Genomic DNA, 12,885 nt, shown 5'->3' with positions numbered 1-12,885 from the left:
TGATATTTATTAACAGCATGTGGAAGTGTTACTTCTGATGCGTGGAAATCCCACAGTGGAAATATTATTATCATCATTTCCAAGAATGTAATAATTTTAATTTGAATGAAAAGAAAAGCAGAAGATAGATACCAAAATATGCAGTATCGCGCACCACTACCCACAATGCATTGCGGCATGCCGTCAATCCCGAAGCGCGCTAATTTGAAATAACACACCACGTGATTACGTTGTGCAGCTGAGTCACGTGACCGCACAACAACAAATCGCTGCAGAGCTGGGTAAAAGGGGCGGAGCAAAGTGTGTGCGCTGGAGAGAACTCGAGCAGAGAGAGCTGCTTTTTCGTGAAACGGGAGTAAAGTAGTAAACTTACAGGATCATATACAACTACCTACTTTTCAATCGATATCTGCATCGATCTACCCACCGTTGTCTCTTGGATTGTAGCTGAGATCAGCGCGAACCACGTGTGTCTCAGCTTCCTGATCTGTTAACTGTGTTTGGAAAGGCTTCTAGCTTAATCACAGAGTTCTCTCATTTGTGGGCTCATCTAAAGGTAAGCACGGAGCTAACTTTGATGTGGTTTTAGTTTATGTTTTTCTCTGGTGAGAATAATAGATTGCTTACTATACATTGAAGTTAGAGAGACTGTAGAGTTTGTGATTGCTTGCAATATTATAATATGGCGGTTGCTAGGGGGTAAGAATACATATAGAAAAATAATCTTGGAATATGAACAAAAGGATGGAGTGCAGGGGAGGAGAACAACCAACCCCCACCCCAGGACATGAAGCCACGGGTACAAGCCTGGGGGAGGGCAATCAGCCTTTAGTGGACAATTAAAGGCTGATATATATATATATTAGGGGTGCAACGATACTCGTATCGATATTGAACCGTTCGATACAGTGCTTTCGGTTCGGTACGCATATGTATCGAACAATACAAAATTTTTAATTTATTTTATCAACTTTCCTTCTGACGATGCTGTCTGTGTTGAGCGCTCAGTGGATGTGCGCTGGACAGTGCAGCCTAGGCGGAGTAGTCGAATGCAGATTCATTGAGGGCAGGGCAAGCTAGCGAGACAGAAGTTAAGCTCTCCTTGCAACATGGCAAATTGAACCTCCCCCACCCTCATTCAGATGTGGCGTTTGGAACTATTTTGGTTTTCATGTGACGTATGACCCTGAAGGTAAGCGCTAAAGTAAAACAGTATGTTGGATGTGCCACGCAATGCTCAATTACATGGGTGGGAGCTAGTGCGTTAGCGCAGTTAGCTCGTTAACGTGTTGGCTGTCCAGCCCCACGCACGGGGCATCCGCGGTAGCTCGTTAACGGAGATTTGCCGTGTTGTGGCGTTAACGTCATTTCAACGAGATTAACGCTGACAGCACTAGTGGGAACACAACGAATATGACTGCACATTTACTCCGACATCATCCTAGTGCAAAGACAAGTGGAAGCAGACAAAAACAACAAGCACGCATGCTACAAACTTTACCGAGTCACTTAGACAGCCGTTAGCACATGATTCTCCTTATGGGGACCTGATATGTTTAATATGCTGCTGAGAATATAGCCCAGAAGAAGCGTATAGTATATCTTTTATTTTGGAAAGAGTCATTTCTCTGTAATAAACTCTCTTTTCCAAAGATGAGTGATTCCTCAATCAAATACAGGGCTGGCAAAATCGCTAGCCCGACGTCCCGGGGCTAGCGATTTTTCCAGTCGGGCTACCAAAATCTATCTCTGCCCTGCCCGTCGGGCTATCATAGGAAGGAAAAATATATGTCAATGCTTTTGCATTCTTTCGGAAATGTAGTTGGGTAATTATGTCATTGGCATCGGTGAGCCACTGTCAATATGTGACATATTGAAATCGCGTTTGAATTTGCGCTTGTTTTTTGCTTTCACTTTGCAATCGCGCGAACTGTGTATAGAGAGCGACAGCACTGATTGGTGAGTGACGATAATTTGCGCACCGATTCCTCTGACATCGTCTTATCAATCGTTAGCTTATTACACAAACATGACAAGTGAAATCTCCCGCAGCAAGCTTAAACATGTGAGAGGTTGATCGCGCAGAGAATCGCTGAGCGTTATGTGAGTGCGTGTGTAAAAGCAGCAGGATATATATTTTAGTTATGCTGAGCCAAATAAGACAGGTCAGGGTGAAGAAGTGACCACAAAATGGAAAAGTTATGACAAATCAGACTATAAGGCAAAAAGAAAGTGCAGCTTTATGGTTTCATGGACAAAATAATTTCTGTGGCTGCGATATGATGAGTTATATAACCAGGGGTGCACATAAGTGGTCCGCAGGTGCGCATTCGCTGTCAAAATAAAAAACACGCACAAGGGTTAGGGTTAAATTTAAAATCTGTACTTTTGAGTTAAAATATATATTTATAATTTTAATAAATGACAAATTAAAAAGGCATGAACATTTTTTTGTATCGAAAAAATATCGAACCGTGACACCAAAGTATCGAACCGAACCGTGAATTTTGTGTATCGTTGCACCCCTAATATATATTAGGGTGGGTTTTTATAATCGATTTATCGATTAAAATCGATTCTGGCTTGGATAACATGAAATCGATTCATTAAAATCCTGAATCGATTTTTTTAATATAAATTTATATAAATATAAATTTATTTTGCCCGAAACGCCAGAATCTCAGGTGAAACCTCACAAAATTTCAACAACCACCAAACAGCTAAAACAGTAAATGAGAGCAGGTACACGGATTCTGCACAAAGACGTAAACACAAAGCTCGGACCCGCCGACGGATCAGAATCAGTGAGATGTCGCCTTTCTCACCCGACGGCACGGACACGGTCGGGGCTGAAAGCCGACAGCTCGCTGATTCTGATGTGTCGGCGGGTCCGCGCTTTGTGTTTACGCCCTTTTTGCGCTGATTCTGAAGCTGTTAGTTTTATCTCTCTCCAAACAATATTGACCGAACCAGCAGCAAAAGAAGATCCAAACTACCCTTCACATAAACATCGTCATGAATTCCCTCTGACTTTTACTGTTTTGCTTCCACCAGGATAAAAATCACACTTCATGCACAGCTCTCTCTCTCTCTCTCTCCCTCTCCAATAACAGTTTCGCGTCTAAAAATCTGTTTTCTGCATTATTCGCTTGCTTGTTATGCACAAGTCTACTGTTGTTTACAGCGCTGTCGGACAATATTTTTTTTTTTTCCTTTTACTTACTTCCGAAAAGAAAGCCTCATTTCTGCTGTTCAATACTGAACAAATTTAAACTTTTTAAAATTATGCAAAATGCAAAACGCTTAGCCGTGTCTCTAATAAAACCGCTGTAACGTCAGAGGTAATGTTCATATGTTGATTAATGGTTTTCTTTCGTTTCTGATGTACTGCAGAATATTTTTATAAAATCCCAGGCCAGGAAAATCACCTTCATGTTTTTCTGTGTTTTATCTTCAGCTACTTTGACACAAAGGCATCTGCTGTGATGCTCACACCTTTGATAAAGTCTTGCGAGTGTCAGCTTCCTTTTTATAGATACAAAATATGTAAATCTACTGATCTGAATTATAATATTTCTGACTGTCAAAATTTCCCAGATTCAAATTGAATCGAATGGAATTGAATCGAATCGTGGATCAAATCGATTCAGGACCTTGTGAATCGGAAGCGAATCGATTCTAGAAATGAGTGACGATATATATATATATATATATATATACTTTTTTTGCTGAGTAACAGGAGCAGAAGAGTCTGTTGGAGCAGCAGAGGAACAATTTCAGCCATTTGGACTCAGCTCAGCCACTACAGAGGAAAAAATGTCTTCAACACAAAAGGTGAGAAAAACATCACAGTTACACTGTTATTGAAACTGAGTGTTCAGCTGGTTGGTTTTCAAAAACCCGTTAACAGCAGCTTTATCTTTTCCATCCTGGGCTCATCCATATATATAGAATCTACATTCAAAATCAGAAACCACAGAAGTCACAAGAAAATACAAAGATCATATTTTATCTACACACATTGAAACAACAATATCATCAGTTGAACTCAAAAAAATTTTGTGAAATAAAAGACTTTCTCCACTGATCAATATTTCCTAATGTCATTTTAATTATACCTATCATTGTGTCACATCATTGTAATGTGATACTATCACCAGAAGGTGGTGGTAACACACCAGCAATGTGTTTGTTGACATGTTTGATTCCACTGACGGAGGGAGTTTCAGTTTGTTCCACGACTGCATTTCACTCACTGCCTCTGTCACTGCAGGACCAACATGGAGCAAGAAGTCAGCACTCTCCGGAGGCCGACAAACCTCACAGAAGAAAGGGAGAGAAAACGTACAGCTGTGAGTTGTGTGGAAAGTCTTTTACCCTGGCTGGAGGCTTAAAAAGACACCAACTCATCCACAGTGGAGTTAAAGCGTACAGCTGTGACTTGTGTGGAAAGTCTTTTACCCTGGCTGAAGATTTAAAAAGACACCAACTCATCCACAGTGGAGTTAAATCTTACAGCTGTGAGTTGTGTGGAAAGTCTTTTACCCTGGCTGGAGGCTTAAAAAGACACCAACTCATCCACAGTGGAGTTAAACCTTACAGCTGTGACTTGTGTAGAAAGTCTTTTGCCCGGGCTGGAGCCTTAAAAACACACCAACTCATCCACAGTGGAGTTAAAGCGTACAGCTGTGACTTGTGTGGAAAATCGTTTGTGCAGGCTGGAAACTTAAAAACACACCAACTCATTCACAGTGGATTTAAACCTTACAGCTGTGACTTATGTGGAAAGTGGTTTACCCAGGCAGAAAACTTAAAAACACACCAATTCATTCACAGTGGATTTAAACCTTACAGCTGTGATTTGTGTGGAAAGTCTTTTGCCTGGGCTGGAGGCTTAAAAAGACACCAACTCATCCACAGTGGAGTTAAAGCGTACAGCTGTGACTTGTGTGGAAAGTCTTTTACCCATGCTCAAAGCTTAAAAAGACACCAACTCATCCACAGTGCAGTTAAACCTTACAGCTGTGACTTGTGTGGAAAGTGGTTTACCCAGGCAGAAAACTTAAAAACACACCAACTCATTCACAGTGGATTTAAACCTTACAGCTGTGATTTGTGTGGAAAGTCTTTTACCCTGGCTGGAGCCTTAAAAACACACCAACTCATCCACAGTGGAGTTAAAGCGTACAGCTGTGACTTGTGTGGAAAGTCTTTTGCCTGGGCTGGAGGCTTAAAAAGACACCAACTCATCCACAGTGGAGTTAAACCTTACAGCTGTGACTTTTGTGGAAAGTGGTTTACCCAGGCAGAAAACTTAAAAACACACCAACTCATTCACAGTGGATTTAAACCTTACAGCTGTGACTTGTGTGGAAAGTCTTTTACTCAGGCTGGAGCCTTAAAAACACACCAACTCATCCACAGTGGAGTTAAAGCGTGCAGCTGTGACTTGTGTGGAAAGTCTTTTACTCAGGCTGGAGCCTTAAAAACACACAAACTCATCCACAGTGGAGTTAAACCTTACAGCTGTGACTTGTGTGGAAGGTCTTTTACTCAGGCTGGAGCCTTAAAAACACACCAACTCATCCACAGTGGAGTTAAAGCGTACAGCTGTGACTTGTGTGGAAAGTCTTTTGCCCGTGCTCAAAGCTTAAAAAGACACCAACTCATCCACAGTGGAGTTAAAGCGTACAGCTGTGACTTGTGTGGAAAGTCTTTTACCCTGGCCGAAGATTTAAAAAAACACCAACTCATCCACAGTGGAGTTAAATCTTACAGCTGTGAGTTGTGTGGAAAGTCTTTTGCCCGGGCTGGAGCCTTAAAAAAACACCAACTCATCCACAGTGTAGTTTAAGCACACTACTGTGACTTGTGTGGTAAAGCTTTTGCTTTTAAGTCGAAACTTACAGAAGCATCTAGTTACCCACTCTGGAATTAAGGCGTACAGCTGCGATTTTTGTGGAAAAAGGTTCAGTGACAAACAGTACCGAAATATTCACCTACAGATTTACACTGGCAATTATGTTTCCTGCTGTGATCAGTGTGGGAAACTGTTTACAACAGATGCACAGTTACAACGACACATGTTTAGCCACTCTGAGGAGAGACCTTACAAAAGTTAACTGTGTGAGAAGACTTTTAAAGTTCCACATCACCTGAAAAAAACACCAACAGATCCACACCAGAAATTAACTCTACAAGTGCAGTTACTGTGAGGATGTATTGATTTTTTTATCTTGTACTTTTAACCTGATTGTTTGGAACAAGTCTGATCAGTAAACTTATGGAGTTATGCTGAATGAACAGTTTGGAAAAATGAAGAGTCATTTTCGCTCGGTAAGCTGAGTGTTATAATGTAAACAGTAAAACGTAGTTGGACATTGGCAGAGATCACTTACGCTGTCATTGTTTAGAAGCAGAGCAACACAGATGGATCCAGTTCTCAACCCTGTCGTCACTGTGGTGGTGGGAAAACGTTTCTCTGTGACCTTTGTGGAAAAACCTCCAATCATCAACGGGACCTTAAACCACGTCAACGTAGACACACTGGAGACAAAATGAACTACTGCAAAGAATGTGGGAGAGGCTTCCACACACCAAGTACATTAAAAATACATGAACTCTTCCACAGTGGGGTCAAAAAGCACATCTGTGACCAGTGTGGGTCATCCTTCACCACTGCACGTGAGCTTAATGAACAAGAATTTGCAAATCCACACAGGAGAGACACCATACAAGTGCAGACACTGTGACAAAAACTTCTCACAATCAGGTCATCGTAACAAACATGATTGTACACACATGGAAGCGAACTTCAGCTCTGACCAGTGTGACAAGAGCTTCAGGAATCTCAGTTCATACTTCAAACACAAACGATTCCACGCTGTAAATAAACTGTTTCACTGTTACCAATGTGCAAAAACATTCACTTCATTATCTGCTCTGTGCAAACATCAGCCTGATCATGCAGGACTGAAATCACTGGATCACAATGAATCTGAAGAGAGAGAAAGATCCTCTTCTGGCTTCAGGGTTGGACTTAAAAACCTTGAGATCAGGCTCCACAGAGTTCAGATGGAATCTCCTGTAAAGAGTGTCAGCTGATGTGAGACTAGGATCTGAGGTAGCTCTGATTTCTGGACCTGCAGTGAATAATCCTGAATGTTACATTTAGGAAGCTGCATGTATAGATATGTACATCTATACATGCAGCTTCTCTGTCACTGTCACTACATGCAGGGCGATCAAAATTACTGATATGGATATATATCAATTTCTTTCATTTGAACTTTCTTAGTTTTTCCAAAATTTGAATTAACTTTTGTTAATTCAAATTCTATTAAACATCTATTTTTGGCTCCTCCTTTCACTTTAGTGTATTTACTGTATTGTTGAAGTCCACATGTTGTTTTTTTAATGAATTCATTTTGATCCACATGTTCTGCAGCTGTTTTCTTGTTAATTTGAAGTTTGCATTATGAAATCCTGATAATGTTAAAGCGTTAGTTATATTTGATGAACTCTGTGTAAAGTTTGTCTTATTAAACAGTTTGGTGGGAAAAATAAAGAAATGGTCTCAGAACAAGAAGTTTGAGCCCTGATTTCAGATTCAAACTAATTTAACTGTTTTCGGTGGTACATGTGGAGGTTTATCAGAGGAGGAGACTTGGCTGTTCTCCACTCACACTGGCTGAAATGGTGAAAATGCTGTTATCATAGGATGAAATGAGGATTTGTTCCTCATTAACAACCTTCTGCCTTAAGGGGCATTAACAGGGAGAGGGGGGCACAAAAAATACTTTTCTTTCTTATTCTCATTTAAAATATCTATCTTTTATTAAATAATTATCTGAATCTTGCGAACAAAGTTTATATCTGACGTAAAATGTATAGAAATCATACATATACCAACAAGACAGTGTGTCTAGTCAAAACTGCCCAGTTTTTTTTTTGTCCCAGTCCAGCAGTGTCACCATGCCAGCTGACTGTATGTCATCATCAGCCAGTGTTGTTCTTTATACATCAATATTACCAAAGTTTACCATAAGGCAGCATATAAAGTATTTACTTGCTTTCAGGTTTTATTCAAATGTTAGTCTTTTCAGTTGTTTCCCCACTTTTTTCCTGTTTCAAAATCATACACCAGTTTGTAATAAGATTATCTTCTTTTTTTTAACGGGCAGATAAAGTTTTGCATTGGCATTGGCTAATTTGCCAATTGTATGTTAAACATGTTAGTATTTTAATATTCAAAAATGTTTTTGCCCAAAACATATGTGCACTATATGTCAGTAAAAAATACTATGCAAATATTGCTGTCCTTGAATGCTGAGTAAACACTGACAAAGCACTGATTGTGTCTCTTGTACTTTATCAACGCAGTGTCTAAAACTTTGCACCGTAGTGGTTAAAATCTCATTCTAATAAGAGTTAAAAGCGCATTCGGTTATTAGGTTTATAGGGTTACTGAATTATGGTTAACGGTTGGTAGAATTTTTTTTAACATTATCTTCCAATTACATCTGCCACCCTTCTCCAAATCTGTGCCCCTACCTGGCCCCCCCAACAAAAATTTTCTAGACATGCACACGCCACTGCTTGGTGGGTATGCAAGTGAAGAGAGAGACTACATCAAAGGACACAATAGTTTCATCTGGATCCAAGGTAAGTTTCTGGACCTTGTCGGTGAAGTCGGTGGAGTTCTTGATGTGGTGTGGGGCGTTTCCCACGAGAGGTGCAAGGATGGTAGCAAGTAGTGGTGGGCGGATCGATCCAAATATCGATAGTATCGGTCCCAAGTCGGTATCGGATCGATACTAGCCTGGTGAGATCGATTCTTTACTTTGAGTTCTTTGAAAATTAATTGCGATTTCGCAAATCAATGAGGCATCCACCTTATTTATTGAAAAGTATCATATCGGTATTGGTATCGGCGATACTGGCCCGAATTTACTTGGTATCGAATCGATACCAAAATATGCAGTATCACACACCACTAGTGTTCGGGAGATTTGGAGTCAACCATCAGCGGAGCGGGGGGATGGCTTACTGGGCTTAAGCCCGGGTCATTTTTTCAGAAGCATGGGGTCTTTTGGAGTGTAATTTGTTAGTTAGATGCCTGACTGACAACTGTATAAAACAAAAACAACACACGAAGCACAGAGCGCACCGTCGTAAATTCCCCCTAATTTTGGTATGATCCGAGCTCAGGCACTAGGCGACTGAGCACAGCACCCATGTGAGCGAGGGGGGGGGGGGGAAGCTGCTGCCTGCGAGTTTGCTGCAAACAGAGGAGAGCTTAAGTTTGACCAGGTACCAAAGCAAATGATTCGTACTGTACAAATAATGTAAATATGACGGTGTATCACAAAAGATTGATATCAAACTGATCACTTGGTTGCGTTACTTGCTCTTCGAGTGAATCAAATGGATAAATAAAAAGCCGAACGACAATGCTGATTTTTTTTAGAGTCTTAGCTTACATTTCATATTTACAGTTGTTACCCTCCACGGCTAAACAAACTCTCTAAATCGGTTTCAATTGTGTACTGATGTGCACAACAATGGACATAAGGAGCTTCTTTCAAAGAAATAACTCAGGTAGATGTTATTTTATATATTATGCTTTGTATGTTGTTCAGTATATCTATGCAAAACAATGCAAAACAGGAATTTCAATACGCAACAGTATATTCACAGTTGAAACCAGATGTTTACATACACTTTAGGGAGAAAACATAAAAACTTTTTTTTTACTGTTAAACATCAATTTAGTACGGAGCCCCGGAGGGGACATGGGAGAAAAAAAAATTAAGACGGACTTTTGCGAGATCTCGCAAAAGTTTTAGCCGCATTCTTCGGAGGCCGCCAGCTCGAAGCCGACCGGGAGGTCGAGGCACGATGTGCCGGGAAACGGTGTTCCTCCCGGCTGTAGTAGGTCTCGACCTCCCATTAGCTTCGAGCTAGTGGATGTCAGATCTCCGAAAACGTCGGAGCACTTTTGCAAATATGTGATGTCTTGTAAACCGAGCAGGTATCTGACGTTTACACAACTACATTCACGCCTCAAAATATCTTAAAAGTGTATTTTGTGACCCAGAAAGAGTAATATTAAAACTAAGTAGCTGCCGCCATTGTTGGAATTCAACTTTTGCGAGATGTCGCAAAAGTTTTGCGAGATCCCGAGTTTGTTTTGCGAGATCTCGCAAAAGTCCGTCTTAATTTTTTTTTCTCCCATGTCCCCTGTGGTGCTCCGTAATTTAGAGTAAACTTGTTTTGTTTTAGATAAATAAATGTTTTGAATAATATCTTTTGAATTAGTTAAATGTCAGAATAAAAAGAGGGAGCTGTCTATTTTGATCACTTACATCAAATTTAGGAGTACATATACACCAAGTTTATTGTTAATTAATAAGAAAACTCCAGACGATTCCATTCTGAGCTGAAGAAGCTTCTGATAGGTTAGTAGAGTCCATGTGAGTAAATTGGTGGCACAGCTGTGGATGCATATAAGGCCCCGCAACACACAGAGCCTGTTTCTTTGACTTGGGAAAAATAAAGAGATATCAACCAAAACACCAGGAAAAGAATTGTGGAGCTCCATAAGTGTGGCTCAATTTTGAATACAAAATACAAAAGTTAACAAATATGTTTTTTATATTTATCAATCTAAAAAAATAAACATTTAGTCTGATTTGATGTTACAATTAAAAAAGGGTTTGTGTTTTTATCTGAAGAGTATGTAAATATCTGGTTTCCACTGTATATTTGATGATGTTGGTGTTTTGGCTTGATTGTCAGCACAAAGAGGGAGAGAGAGGAGCAGAGAGGGAGAGAGAGGGAGATGGAGAATGACGACAGAACAGAGATGGAACAAGAGCAGGTGAGACACACATGTTAGTCAAATGGTTGTTTGCCAAAACTCATCAGAACATGTATCTAGTAACTAGTGTAACTTTTTAGATACCATTTGTTACTTTTCAAATTATATATTTATTAAGTTATGCAGGCTTATAAAGGCTAAATAATTATATAAACTTTTCTGAATCTAAATAGTGGACTTTGGTAGAATTAAAAAATAAGTGTAGTGCAGGTCTATGATGATTTTTAGTGCTACTATCATCTAGTTTTGATTCTGGTTCTCTTTTGGTTAAGTCCTCAGTAGTCCTGATTTTGAACTGTTGTAGTCCTGTTTTAATTCTGGATCAGTTCTGGGTTTGGTTGAATTGGGGTTTAGTCACTGTGTCTTGATACAGCCCAATTAAAAACTAGTTTAAGGTGATATTTATTTTTTCCTATATGAAGTCATTCTTTTTTTGAACAAAACTCAAAACAGAGCCTTATAATCTTTCAGCCATTTCTACCCTCACTTGATTTCCTTTCGCTGCTTAGCTCTCACACAGTGGCTCAGTTATGCTCCAATCCCTCCATATTGTGGCCAATCACATGTGAGGACATAGAGGGTGAGAGACGCGACAGTCAAGTGGAACATCCGTCTGTCCTCTCAGTAAGTGAGTGAGACAGTAGACTGCGGTGAGGAGGGCTGTGCGAGTGCAAAAACACATAAATATGCCTGACACCTGTAAACGTAGCAGCATCTGGCTGCAGTTTAAAGACTTTTTTTGTCTCGACTTGGTCTCGGTCTTGGTCTCGTCTCAACGTGGTCTTGGTCTTGTCTTGGTCTCGGATTAGGCGGTCTTGACTACAAGTCTAGCACAACCTCACGTGTCTGAATTTACAGTTATGTTTTCATTTTGACATACTGTATTAACACAATTGATCTAAAATCAGAGAAAAAACATAAAATCGGAGTAGAAAACGTTATATTTTTTACTGTAACAACCACAAATATGTTTAATGAATCATATTTCATAACTTTAAATGCAAATATAAATTGTCAATTTTAAAATCATATGCACAAGTTTTGCAAACAACAAATTTATTTGCATCCATTTACCTTTTACCTTGATTTTTTAAATAACCATTTCAAACTATTTACAGAACCATCAGGTGTTCTGCATTCAGTAAGATGCCACACAAATTATTTGTGCCACTCCAAAAAAATAATTTCTGTCCACTATAAAGGAGAACATCACAGCCTGATACCTGCAGGTCTGACAGCAGCAGGTGTGTCACTCCTTTTTCTACCTGGAGACAGCAGTCACCTCATTGTTCTGACACACAACACAAAACTATCCACAACACTACACACTAACTACACAAGACAACACATTGACTACACACTCCAAACACGCTAAACGTCACAAATCTCTCACATCTCAAATCTCTCTCTCTCTCTCTCTCTCTCTCTCTCTCTCTCTCTCTCTCTCTTGCCGTCACTACTAAAACTTCCCTTTTTTTGTTTTTGTTTTTTTCTCTCATAAGCAGAGTGCTTGCTAGCGCTGTCCTTAGACAGTAAACGTGACAAGACTGTTGAGGAAAAAATGCAGCGTATTTATTGTTTATCATGACTCTGGTTTTACGTGGCCTATCAACACAATTTATAAACTGGTATATATCACCTTGTTGCTTTGTCTTGAAGTGGTCATGTGATTGGCTTACCACGACTACTTTATTCTTCCTCAGTCAAACAGCAGCACTCATACGATTGTTTTGCCCCCTTAGCTCCAGGTGTTGTGCTAGAAAGTGATCGGGAGCGCGCGCAGCTGCTTAAGGCCTTGTGAATTGTTTCTTATTTCCTGTTTTATTGTGAAGGTCCGTGTCTCATGTGAGTGAATTCAGATTTGCTTCCCCTGTCTCCTCTTGTCAATTACTTCCAGCTGTGTTCCCCACCTGTGTGTATTCTCCCTGTGTTCTTCTGTGTGTATTTAACTCGTGTCTATTCATGTACTAGTTGCTGTTCTGTCTGTAAGTCTCCTGTGTATT

General features: G+C 40.0%; 1 protein-coding gene across 1 annotated transcript; it reads left to right on the top strand.

Moving 5' to 3' along the window:
* The first annotated feature begins 296 nt into the window (after positions 1–296).
* LOC146391542 (uncharacterized) lies at positions 297–7,588 on the top strand. The gene is made up of 3 exons (XM_084924525.1): positions 297–556; positions 3,740–3,834; positions 4,274–7,588. Exons 2-3 carry the CDS (start codon positions 3,817–3,819, stop codon positions 5,852–5,854), a joined length of 1,599 nt encoding a protein of 532 aa, XP_084780651.1. The 5' UTR covers positions 297–556; positions 3,740–3,816; the 3' UTR covers positions 5,855–7,588.
* Positions 7,589–12,885: the final 5,297 nt, after the last annotated feature.

Source organism: Perissodus microlepis, chromosome 3 (assembly GCF_051167445.1).
Source record: "Perissodus microlepis isolate ML-2025 ecotype Zambia chromosome 3, ASM5116744v1, whole genome shotgun sequence".
Classification (NCBI taxonomy): domain Eukaryota; kingdom Metazoa; phylum Chordata; class Actinopteri; order Cichliformes; family Cichlidae; genus Perissodus; species Perissodus microlepis.
This window is presented reverse-complemented; position numbering and strand designations above follow the sequence as displayed.